The sequence below is a fragment of the Saccostrea echinata genome, unplaced genomic scaffold, assembly GCF_033153115.1.
Source record: "Saccostrea echinata isolate AGI-Se365-2 ecotype Australia unplaced genomic scaffold, CSIRO_AGI_Sech_v1 ptg000028l, whole genome shotgun sequence".
Taxonomy (NCBI): domain Eukaryota; kingdom Metazoa; phylum Mollusca; class Bivalvia; order Ostreida; family Ostreidae; genus Saccostrea; species Saccostrea echinata.
The window spans coordinates 6331646-6350564 of record NW_026889777.1 but is presented as its reverse complement, the minus strand read 5'-3'; the positions used below and the strand labels follow the sequence as shown (position 1 = coordinate 6350564).

The 18919-nt window shown below is 31.5% G+C and overlaps 1 protein-coding gene and 1 long non-coding RNA gene across 2 annotated transcripts in view; one reads left to right on the top strand and one right to left on the bottom strand.

Annotated features, from left to right (window-relative positions):
* Nucleotides 1-18919, bottom strand: part of LOC133194072 (uncharacterized) — a 110714-nt gene that overhangs the window by 20691 nt on the left and 71104 nt on the right. The gene's annotated exons all lie outside the window — the stretch shown is intronic.
* Nucleotides 1528-17422, top strand: LOC133194068 (uncharacterized). The gene is made up of 15 exons (XM_061330014.1): nt 1528-1631; nt 4169-4267; nt 4533-4631; nt 5774-5872; nt 6064-6162; nt 6493-6581; nt 6716-7052; nt 7190-7381; nt 7656-7868; nt 8072-8136; nt 8696-8960; nt 14727-14880; nt 15201-15443; nt 15879-15962; nt 16753-17422. The coding sequence occupies exons 1-15, from the start codon at nt 1563-1565 to the stop codon at nt 17208-17210; spliced, it is 2565 nt and encodes an 854-aa protein (XP_061185998.1). The 5' UTR covers nt 1528-1562; the 3' UTR covers nt 17211-17422.

Here is an 18919-nt window from a genome sequence, read left to right as displayed (position 1 = left end):
TGATAATAAAACTTTATGTATTGCATATGTACATCTGTGTCTAAGCATTTGTATCTAAGCACAAATCATGAAATAGGTCCCTTTGGCTATGCGCACAAAAGATGTTAAGAATATTGGAGTTATCCATGCAGACAAGAGATGTCACTTTACGATTAAGAATCATAATTAATACATGTACATTCATATTTTGTCAGATCAGACATAGATAGTATGGAAAGAAACAAACTATTTAAATTTTATTATATCTTATATCTTAAATCGTATGATAATGACACGGATGCCATGAGTAAATTCCTATAAAAATAAGCTGAAAATAATAAGTTAACATCTAGAGTGATCAAAATCTTTCATTTTTGATGTATACGTACGCAAAATTTTCAAATACATGTACACTATTCAAGGCAATTCTTTTTTTTAATGAGACTGTGAACAAATGAAATACTTTTAATTGAAAAAATCTTGCCTCTTATACACAGAAATAAAATTGTAAAATGCATGATACACTGAAAATACCTTGAACATTTAGTCTGAACAGAAAATGAATAATTATTTTTTTAAAAAAAAGTGTTAAAAATTTTATTCGTAAATTGGTCCTAATTTATAACGAAGAAATGCATTTAATTCACAAAAACAAAGTAAAATATTAACATGTTTTTTTTTCTGTTATGATATTCTCAGCTTAAAAAGGAGATACAATACCAATAGAGATATTGAATATAATTTTGCTGAAAAGAAGATAACGATTTAAGATTTAATTACTATAGCAAGGAAGTTTTATTTTTAGGCGTTACTGCAATACTCAGGTGTATCTTAGACAAGCAACAATTTATATGTAATTTATATGTACATATGAATAATTATATATAAGAAATAAAATTTGCCCAAAAAGTTTTGAAGAAAATGAAGGCAATTAAAATGAATTTGTTTACCCTCTTTTTCTGACACTCGTGTCAATTTTTTTTTACTTATCTGAAGAATTCTGTTATCGGAACCACAAAGGATTGGGTGCAGAATTTAAAGAGACGTGGGTACCGTACAAAATCGAACGATCGATACTTATCTAAGAGTCGTATTGTCATTAATCATCGACCCGCTGAATTTCAGTATTTGTTCAAAACAAGGAAGAAAAATTCCGGTCCAAGTTTCAAGCACCTTGACTAGGTAATAGCATACGAACAGAAAGAAGACGGATTTCAGTATTTTTTTTTTCAGAAGAGTGAAATAGGTATCATATAAACATCAACCACTTAACGTTCTGACATTTTCAAGAGGACAAATTCAGTATATCAAAGTTGAAAATACACTATCTTTTTGACTGGAAATAATATCAGAATGGGTATATAAAAGGTATGTATTACAGAAAAATATAATGAATATTAATACTTTGGGCTTTTGTATGAAATTTCATCTTGATAATAGAAGACGATAGGATTATTTAAAGATAGCAGAAGAGTATAGGATTATCTAAATGATGTTTTTTAACAAATTTGCGGGTTTTTATAGGTATATTCTAAACATGTCATCCAAGACAAAAATTTCAGCATCGTGAACTTCATTCAGAAATGAGTTCCACAGACACACAGAATGCGTCCTCTTCTAAGGAAAATGAGAGTAGTCAGAGAGAAAAAGAGGTAAGATAAAATTATCAATGAAAATTAAAATTAAAATGATGAAAATAAAAGAAAAATTTTCCAGGTACTTGTACGTTAAACTATTGTGTGAATATATATCATTATTTACAGAGAATATTCCTACAATATCACGTTCATACATGTAAGAGCCTTATGTATATCTGTACATCTTGTGAATGCCAGTATTTACCAGTATATGTCAAATAACTGGCGCGCTGCTATTTGTTACGTATTGTGTAGAACACTTCGTCATGGTTGAGCCATTGAATGCTTGATCTTTAAACTATTTTTTTGTCCTTTGTACTGAAATAGCAGATATGGTACCTTTTGTGACTTGGGGGTGTTTATTATGGATTTTTTTAATACTTATTAAACACATTTTTTTTTATATTTCTTGCCACTTTAATTGAAACAGAATATATTTATTAAAACAAAACAGATGATTTCATCTTTTATGATAGTTGAATTAATCAATTTTTTGATATATTATATCCTTTTTTTTTCATATTTTCAGTAATGTTTTTGATTATCAAAATTCTCCCTTGATATTAAATAAGACAAATTCCTACTCTTTGTTTTCAATTTTGCTATTTGACGCTAATTTGATTGATATATAGCCCATGCAGAAGCTACACGAATATGTATTCATGCATCATGTCAAGGAAATACGAAGGTTGTCCCAAAAGAGTCGTAGACAATGTTCATAACTTTGTATATATTCAACCAATGCTAACCAAATTTTGCATAGCTATAATTTATTCAATGTTTCTTAAAATAGTGAATTTTTAAAATAAATGTCTTCCATAGTAATAATATTATGATGATTTATAAGAAGTCCGATACTAATATATGATCTGTCGGCGCCCGAACAAAATCCGGAATAAATTACGTATGTAACTATTCAAATTGCATTTGTTTCTCTGATAATATGTAGAACATAACACTCAAATATATGACAGTTAAACCAGAAACAAAATCTCAGTAATATGTCAGATTTTCACATAAATAGCCTCAGAGACAGAGGATTGGTGTCGTACTTATCAAAGTGTTGTTGGAATTGAGTTTGCTGCAAATGACATTATCAAACGCGTTTGCGGCGCACGTGGATGTACTAAAATTGTTTTGAATGCTGTTTGTTCTCTTCAGAGACGGAAAACGATATAGAAGCGACATTACATTCTAAAATTTAGTGTTAGTAGAGAAGTTGTTTAAAAAATGGGATAAGAGATTCAAGGACAGTTTCCACCTCCGCACCGAAAATAGATGGCCTATAAGAAGTAAAGATCTGTTGTTAAATTCAGACGGTGAGAAAACGTTATGGGTCACGATCGACGTCAAACTTCGTGGATTCTCTGCTTCTTACAGTTTATGGCAACCTTTCGAGAACTGAAATTTGAATTTGATAAAAAATTATGGACAGTGGTGAATTCTAATGATCCCTCAGTCGAGAATGGTTTGCCAGTTTGAAAAAATATGAGATGCTTAAGAGACGCATGTTAAGCACACGGGCAGTACTTAAAAATGAACATGTCGTTATAAGAGAAGTGAATTACGTTTGCTTTCGTGCGCCGACGTACAATTGTATGCTTTCTTTATTTTTGCATTACTTTCTTATTAAATGTGTTTTTATCTTGAAAATTGAAATTTGTGATCATTAAATGTTGCTTTTTACTATGTCAGGAAAAGAAATTTAATCTGGCAAAGAGAAACTAAATTTTTTTTCTGTCTCTGACTTTTTGGGACAACCCTCGTATAGAGATTTTTAGATGTAACCCAAACCAATCTAACTTTTCCTCAAATAGAGGTTTATTTTTAATATCGAACTAATTCAGGTTAAACGGTTTTCCAGAGAGTAAGAAAGAGGCCATACATGAAATATTAACGCGAGTGTTCAATTAAGTATTATTTTTTTCTAGCATATTCTTGCAATAATTAAGAAACAGCTATATATTCCCCTACATGTTAAATACTCAGATGTGCTTTTGAAAGATTAGAAAAATATAACTGACATTTTTTTTATCATTTTCATTAGAAATGAACATTAATTGATAAATTATTCTCACGTTTATCTGTTACTTGAACATTTATTCTAAGCATACTACAAACACCACAGATGAATTATGAATGTATAATTTAGTTTTCATGTGAAATTAGGTATAGCATTTAAGATAACACCTTTTATCATTTCGTTTTTTCTGTGTAATAAACACTTTACTATATGCATACATGCTGCACGTTTACAGACGTAGAATTTTCATATCAGCAAAAGGCCTCCCCTGAAGGGAATTGGACTTTGGTCTACAGATTGATTGAACCCCTTGTCTACTTTCTTGCGGTCTATTTGTCAAACACGGTTTTTGACTTCATTGTGGAAATTGATCATTTAAAAAATATGCATGCTAGAATTATAATTTTAAAAAAGAAAAAACAAATAAATCGAGAGAGAGAGAGAGAGGGAGAGAGAGAATAAAATAATAAATTAGAATTTTTAATGACTTTATTATTTTCGTTTCTTAAAAAAATATTTAAATTTTCAGCTTCTTGCTATTCGTCTTCAAAGAGCAATAAGAGAGAAAAAGATATCGGAGGCTAAGAAACTGTTGGAGGAGAAACCCGACATACACTATAAAGATAAGGTACTTATTAATAAATGATTGGACATCGTTTGATTTGATGAACGCACATGTAACATTAATGGTGTCAATATAAATATTGAAATTTATCCCTTTAAGAATAAAAAAAGTAGTAAGCTTTATTCATTTATGAATTTAAATATAAAATATATACCAGGAGGTAGAAGTACAGTTATATATCATAGACGAAAAAATTGATTTTTTAGAAATCATGAATTTCAAAGGTAACATTATTAAAAAGTTTATATAAATACATGTATTGTTCCAGATTGGGTGTCAATGTTTACATTATGCAGCACAAGAAGGCCTTCTAGAAATTGTTAAATTACTCCTAGAGGCAGGAGCGCATGTGAACTGTTTTGATCACGTATGTATTTCATATATTTCAATTTAATTTAAAGTGAATGAGATAAATATTTAATAACATTTATTTTATTTAATTCACTTTTCAAAATACAAACATGGCTCCCGAGGTAAAGAATAGATATCATTGATGGCACCATGCCAAATAAATTGCACTGACGCGCTTTGAGTGTTCTCAAATATGAAAACTTATTTACAGCATGTCTTTTGAAGAGAGTGTATATAGAATGTCAAAAGAAAAGTAAATAAAGCACTAGTCTACTAATCAATTCAAAGATTGAAAGTAATAATTTTAGACAGACATATTTTCCCAGTTTATTTACTTTTAATAATTATATATTCGTTTTGAAACGAATAAGCTATTTTTTAATGGGTAAATATTGTGTATTATTGGACATAAAAGAAAACGAGGTTATTTGATATAGCCTATTGAAGACAATATATTGAATACTAATATCGTATAGAACTGCACCTAAGAATTCTAATTGGACATGTATATGATTGTGTGCATGCCATGATCTCTGTATATCACGTGGTAAGAAGGTTTTTTTTTTTATCATCCTTTCCTAAGTAAAAATCTTTTCATGACTAAAGAAAAACTTGTAGACAATGCACTGTTAGGCTTATATAGAGGTGGATATTTATATACAGTTCGGTATGACGATACAGGGTATTTTTCATGTTATGATTTCGAATAAAATCCGATAGAAAAAAATGCCATAGACATTTGCTCATACTTTCGTTAAGCCTTTTAAGGTACAGTGTATCTTATATTTTTATAATGTATCTAATAGGAAAATAGAGAAATCAAAGAGGAAAAAAAGTGTTACCTTCGAGCGACAGATCGAGAAAAACTCCGCAATAGTGAAAAAGATTTTGAATAAAACTGAAAAGCCATTCAGAAAAAAGCTTAATAAATAAATAAAAATTCTGATGGTTTTAAGACGATTGTTCTTCTTATAATATCTTAAAACAATTACCATGTAACAGAATTAGTTTTTCTTGGACATTATATCTCTTTTAAGAATAAATAAAGAAAATAAGTTCTAAATTTTAGAGGTATGATTGAACAATTTTGGATGAGATCTTTTAACCTTATATGATTTTTTAAGTCTTGTTGAGGTTTTACTCATTTCTAATTTGTAGAATGGACAGTCACCCCTGCATAAAGCTTCATCCCGGGGACATTTAGATGTAGTTATAAACCTGGTGGCCAATGGCGCTCAAGTAGCATCATTAGATTGGGTAGGAATTGACGAATGTTGCCTCTTTTTATCAACAATATTCAAAATTGTTTAATAATAATATTAAAGGTCCTCTCATATAACTGGATTTGAAAAAAATCGTAACATGTATTACTATATTCAGATATGAAACAGTTTTATGATTTTTGAAGAATCTCATGCTTGTATGTATGTTACATTGGTAAATTTCAGGATAACCACACTCCATTTGAGAAGGCAGTCCTGTCACGCTCTGTGGATGTTGTCGAATGGTTGCTTACGTTTGGTGCAGAACCGAACTTACAGGATTGGGTATGTATTCATTAACATTCCCAGAATTATGAATCAAATACAGTAATTACAGATTAACACAAATAATAGCAAAATTACGATTGATATCGTCCCCGTTCATCAAATTAAATTCATATAAACTTTTATGCTTATATTCAAGGTAAATATTAAAATTTATATACTGAATTCATTTAAAATATTTTTCACTTCCATTATGTAAGATTACATAGTATGAGTCTCTTGATGTTCATTTTGACATGAATAAATTGAATATTAAATATATTTGATTTTGAGAATTTACACCCATTAACTACTTGTATTTACTACTTTACTGTTTTTATTTATCTTTAGACATGGGTTATGGACATGAAAGAAAAGGAGAAGAAAATTCAAGAGCTTATAACAAACCACATCCCCCTTGTTCCTGGTTACAAATACGAGTATGTTGATTATTTTCCCTGTAGTGAATATGTATCTCTTTGCATATCCTTTTCTATCATTAAGTGTTCAGACTGGTGCAACCTTAATATATTTGTAAATCTTTTTTTTTTTAAAAAATATGTTACCTTTTAAGGGGGATAAAGTTTGAAGTGGTGTATGTGAAACCTAACGAGGATTGTGTCATGGAGAAGTTGAAGCTGACACTGAAAGCGATGGATGCTCGAAATCCCTTTATTGTTTTCTGTCGAAAAATGCAATCGGAGTACACAGAGCTTAAATCGCTGCTACATGATGAACAAATACCCTACAGTGATATGTTTGAAATTCGACAATGGGGAGCAACTCGTAAGAACATCACTTTGTCGTTACTTGTTGAAGGAGTTCCTAAATGCAATGAACATTTATCTGTTGTGTCACCTCATGGGCAGATTGGTCGTGTAGACAACTTCGTAAAGAACGAAGAAGAAAATGTAAGTGATCTCCACAATGACAATTTTTCTCAACCAATCTATGATTGTTAATGTGAGTTGTTGGAAATCTATTGTTAACGTACAATGTACATGTACTGCTGTTGGATGATATAATTTTAAAAAGAATTTCTTTTTAGACGACAGAAGTAATCATAACAATAAAAATGAATACCAAAGGATCCACACAATTCGCAATTGTTAGCGTCTTCAAGAAAGAGACGTTTGCAATATCAAAAGAAGAAGTCGTCATCCAACCGACCTCAGAACCCGAAGCAGAAATCGAAATTCCGAAGGGAACCTTTGATAAAGCGGCAGAACTTCAACTAAATGTAAGAAAACAATTGGTGGTTCTACCTTACCTTTTTGCTTATTCCATTGTATGAAAAAAAACTAGCATCATAATATTTGTGCGGAATGCTCTGACGGTGTTTTGGATGACAAAATAATTCTCACTTGTGTAAGCTTTGATACATACTGCAGGAACAGAGGAAGTAAGCGTGTTCAGATATAATTATGAATCGTCATATCACATTGATTGTGTTCATGATAAAACAAAAACAAAGTATATAAATAAATAAATAAATACCTTTTATTGTTTTAAAGGTGGTTGACACAAAAGATGTGAATGAGGACGAGGTAGATGAGACTGGACCTCTTTTGATGACAAATGTAATCGATATGTCGATGAGTGATGGACAGCAACCAAAAGAGGAGATTGTGATGAAATTACCAATCCATCAGAAAGGTGGTGAAGAGGAGGAAATGTGTGTTTTGGCTACCTCAGAGGAATATCCAGACGATGCAGACGATTGGGAGGTTAATGTTAAGAAGTTTGCGTTTCGTTACTTTCTTTACGCTAACATGTACCTGTTTTCTTTATGAGAGATAAACTTCAATGTTTGATGGTTATTAAATAAGCTTAATTTTGAGGAAAATTGTTGTCAAAATTCATTTTGATTAATTTTAAAATCAAAGGAAAGCAGGAACAAGAATTCATTTTGTATTTGTTTAATTAACAGATAATTGAAGCTCAGAAAGATCCAAAAGGAAAAGCTGCTGTTTTCAGGATAAAACATTTCTCTATGTAAGAAACAGATCTTGACTAAAATATATTGTTTTCTAGTTCATCAAAACAACTCGATTCATACTCTCATCAACACTCTAACTATAATGAATTTCATCATCAGCAATATCACCATCTTGGGCATCTTTTTTACTCATCAAATTCATAAGCACATGAAACGAATTTTACTACATGTATTTTCATTATTGTTGAACAAGAAATTCATCAGGTACGGTTATCTTAAAATTAGCACAAAAGGATTCAAAACACAAGAGTCTTAGTTGAGGTGACAACGAATCTTGAAGTAATAATTTTCCCCCAACATTTTGAGAATCTTTGAATTTGGTTAAATGATTTCTCTTTGACGTCTTAGTTCCATTTCTTATCATTAAAATAATTTGGAAAGAAATGTTTAGAGAGTACTTTATTTTAATACCAGTCTCATAATCTGCAGTCCACCGTTATTAAAGAAGTATGTTTCATGAAAAGAAAACGTATGAGATGTATAAAAAGTGAAATTTTTATGTTTTTATGCATTCACATTACATGTAATCATATATGACAAGTACAAGATTTGCAGTTATGCCGGTGCTAGCAAGAAAAAGGCTCTGGAGGAAAAACAAGAAGTTGTGGAAGCCATTTCGCGTTCCATTCGAAAGGAGAGGAAGGTTGAATTTCGTGTTTACACACGACTGGAGCAAGAAAGAGGAAAATTTCAATTCATCCTCGAGTGCTGGACACCAAAGAAGCTCAAAAAGAGCAAATCAAAGTGGGAAAGTGAGGGTTGTGAAATTGTGAATGGTCCAGAGGGAACCTATATTATAGAGGAAAATCAAACTTTTAAGGTACAGTTACTATGAATGCATTAATATTGCCCCGATGCAATTTTGCTTCACTTTTCTTCCCCGGTAAGAAAGTATTTTTGGGGAGGGGGGGGGTTTGGAAAAAATTACAGACATATCTGTTGAGATCTCCACTAACAATGAATATAAGTACTGATATTATAACAAATGATATTGTTGCACTTAAGGGGGGATTCTTCTCGTATTTAAAAATTAATGAAATTTTCATAGATTCAAGAAGACATTATCATTAAGTAATAATATCAATTAGATTAAAGAGCAAAATCCACAAACCATCAAAAATGGCCTCATTCCAAAAATTAACGTGGTCTTTATTATAGACAGTGTCGACTTTTAGCTTTTCATAACCGTTTTTCTTTTTTCGATATCTTTTATACTTTTTTTAAAAGGAGATCTTGCAGTATGGCAGTGTTTTGATGGAAAAATGCAATAGGAACGTCATTTTTTGTCATGTAACGTCACGTCAAAAGGCGATAGAAATGATCATCGGATTATAATGTACCGATATATGAACACGGGACTTGAAATTAAATAATTGGGAATAGACATTTATCTTATCAACATCATAATCAATTTATGATTATATTAAAATGCAGATAAAGATGTTCATTTTATATACATATGTACATGTACCAGTCAATTCCCCACCTAAGAATAAACAGAGTATATAAGAAGTATAACCTGATATGTTGTTCAAAATATGTCTTTACTGCAAGAAATTAATAAAAACAGAAATTTGTGCTTTTACCCATTTTGAATGTTTTTATACAAAGAAAGTACATGTGACATTTAGATAAATTCTTATCTATATTGCTAACGCGTGCGGGAGATTCGGCCGCAACTCAACCTCACGGATAGTGTATTTATTTAATTTTATTATTTAAAAAAAAATAAATTGGTGATTCGTGCCGGGTTGTAGAGATAAGTGATGTTTCCTTTTTTCTCAAAACATATCATTATCGATAGATCTATAAATATAATTAATTTAATATGCTTTCCTATATGTTACTATGACATTCACTACTTTGTTATTCATTTTCACGTTATGATTTTTATGTGTACAAATAGAGCAGTTCTGCGTACGTAAACCAAAGCTTATAAATATACATGTCAAGATAGTAATTGAAATACATGTACAGGCAAGAACATTTTACTTACTCGGCGCAAGATTGATTTTACATGAACAAGGCCCTACCACAGGCATGATAAGAGAAGAGGATAAAACAATCTCTATTGTTCCTGTAATAGGGAATATTTCTGTGGTGAACAGTGGCAGATGTAAAATGGGATGGGGAGGTGTAATATAAAACACAAACACACACACTAACTTCTATTTCGTTGCAGCAAAAATAGCTGTAAATACCGTAACTTGCAGACATGTGTTCAGGAACATGTTTCAGGGGTTGTCTTGTACATATTCTACATTGCACTGACTATACATTTGAGTTGACAAACACAGAGTCTCTCCCTGTGCCTAGTTAATCATATAGTCATGAATTGTAGCTTTAAATAAATCCCATACTTCAAATCAATGCTGATAAAATTGCATGCATATGTAATGCACTTATGATTTAATGTCAAGCAAAGTAAACCCCACCACACCCCTTCTCATTTTGTGGTGAGAAACAACCAATCTCGGTAGCGGATCCAGTGGGAGTTAAGATTTCAGAGTAATTAAATGTAAAGTAAGAAAAAAAATTAACTTGCCACCCCTCCCCCCATTCCCACCCCACCCCAAAGGATCTGCATTTGGTCAGAAGAAACGTGTATAAAAAGACTGCTTGCCAAAGAGAAGTGTCCAACCCCCCCCCCCCTCCTCCCGATTAGGTTTTTCGCGTTGAAACTGTTTTTCCCTTGTCAAAAAAATTAAGTCGGATTTTTTTGGAGTGGGTTTAGTTCCCCCACACCTTCCTAAAAAATCCATGGACCCATCGTTGACTTTATTTTTTTTTTTTTTTACTGAAATGCCTCAATCATACTGCCAAAAAAAAAAAAAGAATAAACAAATAAATAAATAAAAATTAGGATTTCGAATGAAAGACTCTTCTGAGAAAAAAAGCCCCCTTTTGAATACTACGTGCCTGAAAATTAAGCCATTCTATGTATATCAGGCCCGTAGGAAGCAATTTCAGTTTGGAGGGGGGAAGGGGGGGGCACAGCCATACATTTTCAGTTTTTTTTTGTGGGGTGGGGCACTATTAACTACCAAGATTTCGTTGAAGAGCAAAAGAAAAGTCATCAGACGTTTTTATTAAGGGGGCACAAACATATAGTAGCTAGGTTTTCTATAGTAATCTATATATGGGGGGGGGAGGGAGGCATGCTCCCCCGGTTCCTAACTTCCTACGGCCATGTATATTGTGTTAAAATGTTAATCAGTGTACAGTCATTTGTAACGAGGGTTGTACTGGTCAATAAAACTTGACAATAACAATTAATACATAAGACTGTGGTAATTACCATAGATCTACAGATTTTACTCGTTATAGACAATTGAATAATTATGAATTTTTTGAAACATACATGTATCAATTTCCCTTTCTTCTTTCTTGTCAAAGTGTATGACATTTTTTTTTGGCTCGTCATCTCATTTTTCTTGCTGACACCACCCCTACCTCTTTTTAAAAAAAACGATGCCCTGTATACCTGAATATTTTTAGTAAATTCCATAGGGACACATAATTAAAATATGCATTTTGCTTCTGGAAACACATTTGAAGTATGTCACATAAACGAAAGTACGTGTATCAAAACAAATACTGTCGACATAAATAAAAGATATACCAGCAAATATACTTTGAATATTTTATTTAGTCAGAAACCAGACAAGTATTCTTCCTTTGAAAAAGGATGACAATTACTTTTCACTCTTTTATATGCATGTGCATTAGAATTATTTGATTGGCATGTACCTACAAAAATAAAGATTGATTGCGACTACATGTTTTTACAAATTTTCTGTTTGTTTCAACATGGGGATTCGTCAAAGACATGTGCGTTTTACGCACCCGCATATGAGTTCTATTTTGGATCCATTTTACAGAAAATCTCAATGTTAAAATTTGTAATGATTTTTTAATTTTTTTTCCTCTTTCTAAATAATACATTTAACAAAACAACAGCAAGCTAGGTCCATAAAAGAATTAGAAAACTTTTTTTTAAATTTAGCAAAACCACAATGATTACATCCTTTTTGACGTCACAAATGACGTATATAATGAGTGACGTCACGTACAACATAGATGATCATAAAAGTTTTTTCCAATTTCGATTTCAGAAAATGTAATTTATAGATTCTGGTTCCACTTTATCGTTTGCACATGAAACAAACAATCGGGTGCTTCTCTATCACCTTGTGTGTTATCTATGTATCTTAATATGAGTAATATGAAGCACCCATTAAGGATTGATTATCAACAATATATTATTGATTCTTGAAGGTATCAAAATAAACTGATATAAAGTCAAATTTCGTATTTGCCACAAGCAGGACCAACGAAAATAATGGGCATGTACATTTGTATTTGTGGTATATATACAGATTGTAAGTATGACAATTGTTCTTGCCTGTGGCCTCGTCTTCGAAAAAAAATCTGTCGAAAAATCAACATTTTTTTATCGCATTTTAGAAACCATCACATGTTCTAATCGTCAGATGTGCCTATCGGCGCATCATATAACATTTTTTTTTGACATGTGGGATAGAAGTATGTTGTCCACTTACCCAATAAATATAATACCCCTCTTGAACCGATGCTTTAAATTTGTGTAAAACACCAGGAAATACATGTATATGATAGTTCTTTCAAACGCAAGGATTTTTCTCTTTTTTCAACAAGAGCACACTCGTTACGGGTAAATATTTTCATTGGAAAACATTTCTCGAATAGTGAGTGTTACTTTTCTGTTTTAATATTTTGCCGTAACGAATGTGCCCTATGTGTAAATCACGATTAACTGTGCAATTTTCGACATTTTCCCGGAAAACCTCGAACCATGGTTAGGTTTAGAATTTAGTTTGACATCATTAACATCCGGTTTCGACGGCATTGTTACACGTGTGAAATGTGTCAATGTTCTAGGGTGCGAATTGCCAAAAACATTTATTCTAAAGTCCTCTTTAATTTTTTCATATTTGCTAGGCCATATCTATAAGGCATATTGTGGGTTGAGTTCTTTGACCGTTTTATTTTGATAGCAAGGTCAGGTCAAGTTCATTTTCTTTTTCCTTGACCTTAAGAATAAAAAATTACTGTTGCCAATCATGCGATGCCTTCTCCTATTTCAAAAGATAAAATGTTTTTCTTTTTGCATAAAAAGATATTAACATATACGGTCTATCAGATGATACTACCAAACTGACATAAATAATTTAACTCAAATAGATATTGGTTAATCCGAATATCCTCTATTTTTGTTAGATTTTTAGGATATACTAGCTATTTTTATATGCTTCGAATATTTAAATTTTTCTTATTTTCACATATGGTAAAGTAGTCATATAAAGATACAAACTGATACAAAAGCAAAAAGTTTTGACCGTTTACTAAGAGAAAAAAAAAAAAATTACGGATTTTTTGCTCAAACATGTACTTAGATTGAAAGTTTTTTTAAAAGTTAACAAAATTGTAGTTTGTAGGGAAAATCATATTTATATGATATATATTTCAAAACTTGAGTCCATTATTATTAATTTTACTTACATAAGAAATTTTCTTTAAGTCTTTGATTGTTTAAAAATTTTAACTAGATTCATTTTTGTTCTATAGTAATTTTGAGAAGCAGAAAAGGAGATATTTTCATACACTGCTGTTTCGCCAAAAAAATAGTCCCTGCTAGATTTGAAACTCAGTTTACCATTTCTATTTAAAGTTGTACAATTATGTAGAGGAAAGAAAAATATGATCTTTCAAATCCCTTACATGTAAATATATAAAAAATATAAGCAAATATACTTTGAACCCATTTAAAAATGGTAACCTGCAACTTTTAGATTTAAAAACATCTTTAACTGGAATAAATAGAATACAATTTTTGTGAAAGTTACGAATCGTAAAGTTTTGATATCACTTTTGTTATATAATAATTTCAAATGAAGATTGATAACATAGAATATCAAGACACCGATTAAAAGTCATTTAGAAAAAGTCTGTGTCAATTTCATAAAGGCTACAAAATGTATAATTCTAAGAGAAAAATACTAACATAGCATTGGTGAAGCGTTAGAACGTTACTCTTTTGCCCCGAAAAAAATCATCAGAAAAAATATAATCTGTCGGGATTCTTAGATACGATTGTTAAAATATGTCATACCATTTGTCTTAGGAGACGTGTATTCTAGCCACAATTTTTTTTCAGGATTGGGGTATTTTAGTCTTCAACGAGTTATATTTCTACAAAATTCACACTACAGGAATATGCAGTACAAACTGAGGAGTATATAATGTTTTGCGTGATCTGTAGCTATTTAAATTATTTTTTTTCGTAAAGTTCACCTTTCTATTTGTTTACTAGTAAATGGAATCCTTTGAACTATAGTAACTTCAGGAATGTTAAAGGTTATGGATTTTGTATTGGATCCTGATGAAAAATAATTGCCCTTGTTCAAAAAACTTTCATATATTCATATTTTATTTTGTATCAATACGGAAAGAGGTCTATGAGGTCATTTAAGACATCCCCCCTCCCGAATATATGTTTATATAATGCTTTATATATTTTTCTATATGTGTCCATTTATTTTTGTAGCTGTTGTTTAAAGGGAACTGCAGAAAAATCTCCAGCGAAACAAGTAAAGATAAGGAAGATGAAGACGAGGACGAGGATGGCGATGAGAATGACAAAAGAGAAAATGATAACGAGGGAGACGATTCAGTTGCCATGGATTTTATCGGCAAAAAAGGTAAATAGCTCTTCTATAACCTGCACGCATTGCTATATTTTATTAAAGTCACCTCTGTGCACAGGTAAGAAATTAAAAGGGCATCTTAAATTACACTTTTACAATTTAGAGCCAAGGTTGTAAAGGGAAAATTACTTATATATTTTTAACAATTGTTTGACACGTAATTACGTGTGCTGTTGAATGAAGGAAAGAATGTTTTGGTAAATGATGCATGTAATTTGTTTGGAAAACAACGTTATTTTTTAAACATCATTGTAATGCATTACCATTGACTACCAAGTATAACTTCCACACAATAAATTGTTTATGTTTTCAAGGTTACGCGTACACCATCGTTGATATGATTGTTCTGAACACCAACAAACCAAATGGACAGGTAACAATTGAAAAAGAACATCGCACAATTGAGAAGGTAGAAGAAATCAAGATTGTTCCCGGAGGACTATGTGGGGCAAAGGAGCAGAAAGAAATTGTTGATAAAGTGAAATTCGAGTTTGAGAAACTTATAGACTTTCCTTTAGGAGTCAAACTTCCTCCACCTCCAAAACCTTTGCGAGAACGTAAGGGGAAAATGTTTCCAAAGTTATTTGTATTTTACTCATTAGAATGTTCGCAGTGCTAATTATTTGTACTATATAATGAACAAGTTACATTTATTCCAGGACAAGCTTTAATTCAAAGAGGCTGGGGGGTTGTGGCCATTTTTAGACTATATTGATCTCCTTTAGAAGAAGAGCTCCATATGAAGATATAGAAAATGATCAAATTTTAAAACTAAAATTTTTGAAATTTTTCTTTGCCAAATGATAGTTGACAGCTTAAGATATCATATCTAAAAAATTAAGTTAAATCTGGTGGTTAATTTGTGGTTAATTTGTTGACCCCCCAGCCTCCTTAAGATTATTGAAATATCAGTCTTCTTTTATATAAAAGACTAATATCATTTACATTTTTTAAAGACTAATATCATTTACATTTTTTAATTTTTTTTTTAGCCACAAGTTTACAAATGGAGTCATTCATTGAGGAGGAGAAGAAGTTACAGGAATTCATTGAAAAAACAGACTTAGAACATCCAAGTATGTATTGGGATAGACGAATTTTCATTTCTTGTTAGTCATTCTCATAGTAAACACTTGCTGAAAGAGCTGTACCACTCGAAGCCAGTGGATAAGCGTTTAATTTTACCAACGTACGAGTATATTTCCCTAGGGCTAGACAACAAATTTTGTTCCCCGGTTTGCTCTGTGGAACTCTCCACTGAATTAATTACATGAAATAATATTTGTCGTCACGCTTTGAATGTGATTTCTTAGAGGGGTGAATAGCTTTACTATACGTGAACTCATGTTCTGAATGAAATTGGTTGTTTATAGAGTATAGGGTATATTTAAGGACATACGCAACATAGTTTTAACTATATCTTTTTCCCTGGAATTGAAGAGTTCTAATACTTAAAGGAACTGTGTGCAACATTTTCATGTCTATATGCAGTTGTACACTTCTTCAAAAATAAGTTTGGATAAACAAAACATCTAGAATATATATTTAGTAATTTTTGTATATTTTTTTTTCCTTTGAATTATACAAGAATTTTCATCAATGGATATCTTTTCAAAACCTTTAGTAATGCATGCTGATTTTTTGTCTATGAACATTTGATGGCACTATAATCTTAAATTAAGAATATCTTGAAAAATTATAAGGTACGTTGCGTATATCCTTAAACATTAGATTGTATATATCACCATATATCATCTAAGATATACAAATTAATGTTTGAAAAAAAACTGAAAACTAACAATCATTACGTAATGATAGCATTCTTTTTTAAACATAAACATACGTTGTTTTTTTTTTTATTTAAAGGCTTTGTGCCAGGAATGGATATGAAAAATCTTTCATCAATCGCCCTTCAGCTATCCGAGGAGGAGGCCAGAATATTTGCAAAGAATTTGGGAATGTCAAACGAATCTATTGAAACATATATGGACATGCCTTTCGGAGCTGTATGCATGATCAGACACTACCGAGGAAAACGTCCTCATTTCTCACAAAAATACAGAATCAAAGACGCATTGTTGGCTATTGATCGACAAGATCTTGTGCCGTTGATTATTCCCCCGGAAGAGGAAAAATCTGCAAAGTCGATTCTTCCTGGTGAAGTCATGGAAGAGAAAACTGATATACCGTCAAGTTCTCTGCATGGTGAAGTCATGGGGAAAGAAGACCCGGCTTATCCTGAACAAGATCCCCCTCAAACAAATGAAATAGAAAAGAATGAGACGGATGTAGTTGAAGATGAAATTACTGCAGGTGATGAGTAGATAATTACAGACAATGAAGAAATAATTGAACCTTTTGCTGTCTGATTTACGTTTGCATTTTGAACATAATGTAATTGTCTTTTATTACGATTTCTTGTGTTTTATATTCATTTTTATCAAAACGAGCATGCTTTTTATATCCGTCAAATTTATCATGAAAAGTAATATATTCATCATTATATAAGATAATGAACAGTAAAATTGATGTTGGTTGAAGAGGCATTCTTTGTTTCCATAAATGTACTTATTTCTAAAATTTATTTGTAGTTGGGGTATGTCATATACTTGTTTAAGTCTTTCTATTTGATTCATTTTTTATATAAATTTTTTTTTTTGGTTTGAAAGTCTTGACTCATGTTTTGTGCTTTAGTCGGCAATTCTATTATTTGTTTTGTAGAGGAGTATTGGAATAAAGGTAGAGTAATTCCAGTTAAAAGCACTTCACATCCTTTTCGCCACCTGGTGTTTAATATTTTCCCTGAATTAACATTTTTCACTGTTATTCTTATTAGAAAATTGCACATTTAGCAAAAAATCTTTTCAGCACATGTTTGCAGTTTGATATTGACCTTGAATTGCTCTTTTGAAATAGAAACATTTGGAAATAAAAATTAAAATATATAGAGAACATTTTTAAAGAATTCAAAGTTGAATAAAATCATGATCTGGAAAGGGGGAATATGATCTGCCTTAATTGCATTAAGATGATAAAAATTATTTTGTATAACAAACTGTTGGACAGAAGCACAATTTTAAAAGGTACGTGTACACGATTAATAATATACCCAAATTTCTGAGAGCAATTCATCCCAATATGCATAGTGAAGCACACGATGGTCCAAGTTTTTCCACAATTCTTTTAAACAGGACTGGACAGTAATATTTAAATGATGTCTGTTTGGAATTTACACGTCTTAAAAATGCATTTGATTTAAGAAAGATTTAAACAATAATGAAAGTGAAAGGTTTGTATGGCTTTGAAGAAGATGATTGATTGATTGATTGTTTGTTGTTTAACGTCCCTCTCGAGAATATTTCACTCATATGGAGACGCCACCATTTGCCGGTGGAGAGCTGCAAATTTTGTCCTATACTCGGCACTTACGGCCATTGAGCAGTGAGGGATCTTTTTCGTGCCAGCACCTACTGCAACACGGGACCTCGGTTTATACGGTCTCATCCGAAGGACCGGTCTCCACGTCCCACAGTGGGATTCGAACCCGCGACGTAAGGATCAACTCCTTATTTCGCGACTCTAGAGCAGACGCTCTGACCACTGCGCCACGCGGGCCACGCTTTGAAGAAGAAATCATATAAAGGTGTACATATTGAGTTTATCTACCCTTTCTTCGATAAAGGGTATCTGCCATATTTCCCCAGATAAAAAAATCCAAGACAATAAAGTACTAGTGATCTGAAGGATTCGGACATGTATGTAAATTATGTATTCAAATGTTTCTTATTTCGATCTATTGTAATGTAAAGAATTTAATTTGGGCTCCTTTGTGTGTAATGTTTATTACGTTTATCAATCATTCATTTGTTTTATAATTCAGTTTAGTGTGTTATGTTTATTTCGTTTATCTCGCAAATGTTTACTATTCATAAAATATTGTAAAACATTGCCAACCCCGAGTCAAATGAACTGAAGTTTGCGTTGCAATAGACAAGGTGTGGGATTTAGCTTAGTCAATGGATAAAAATATTTT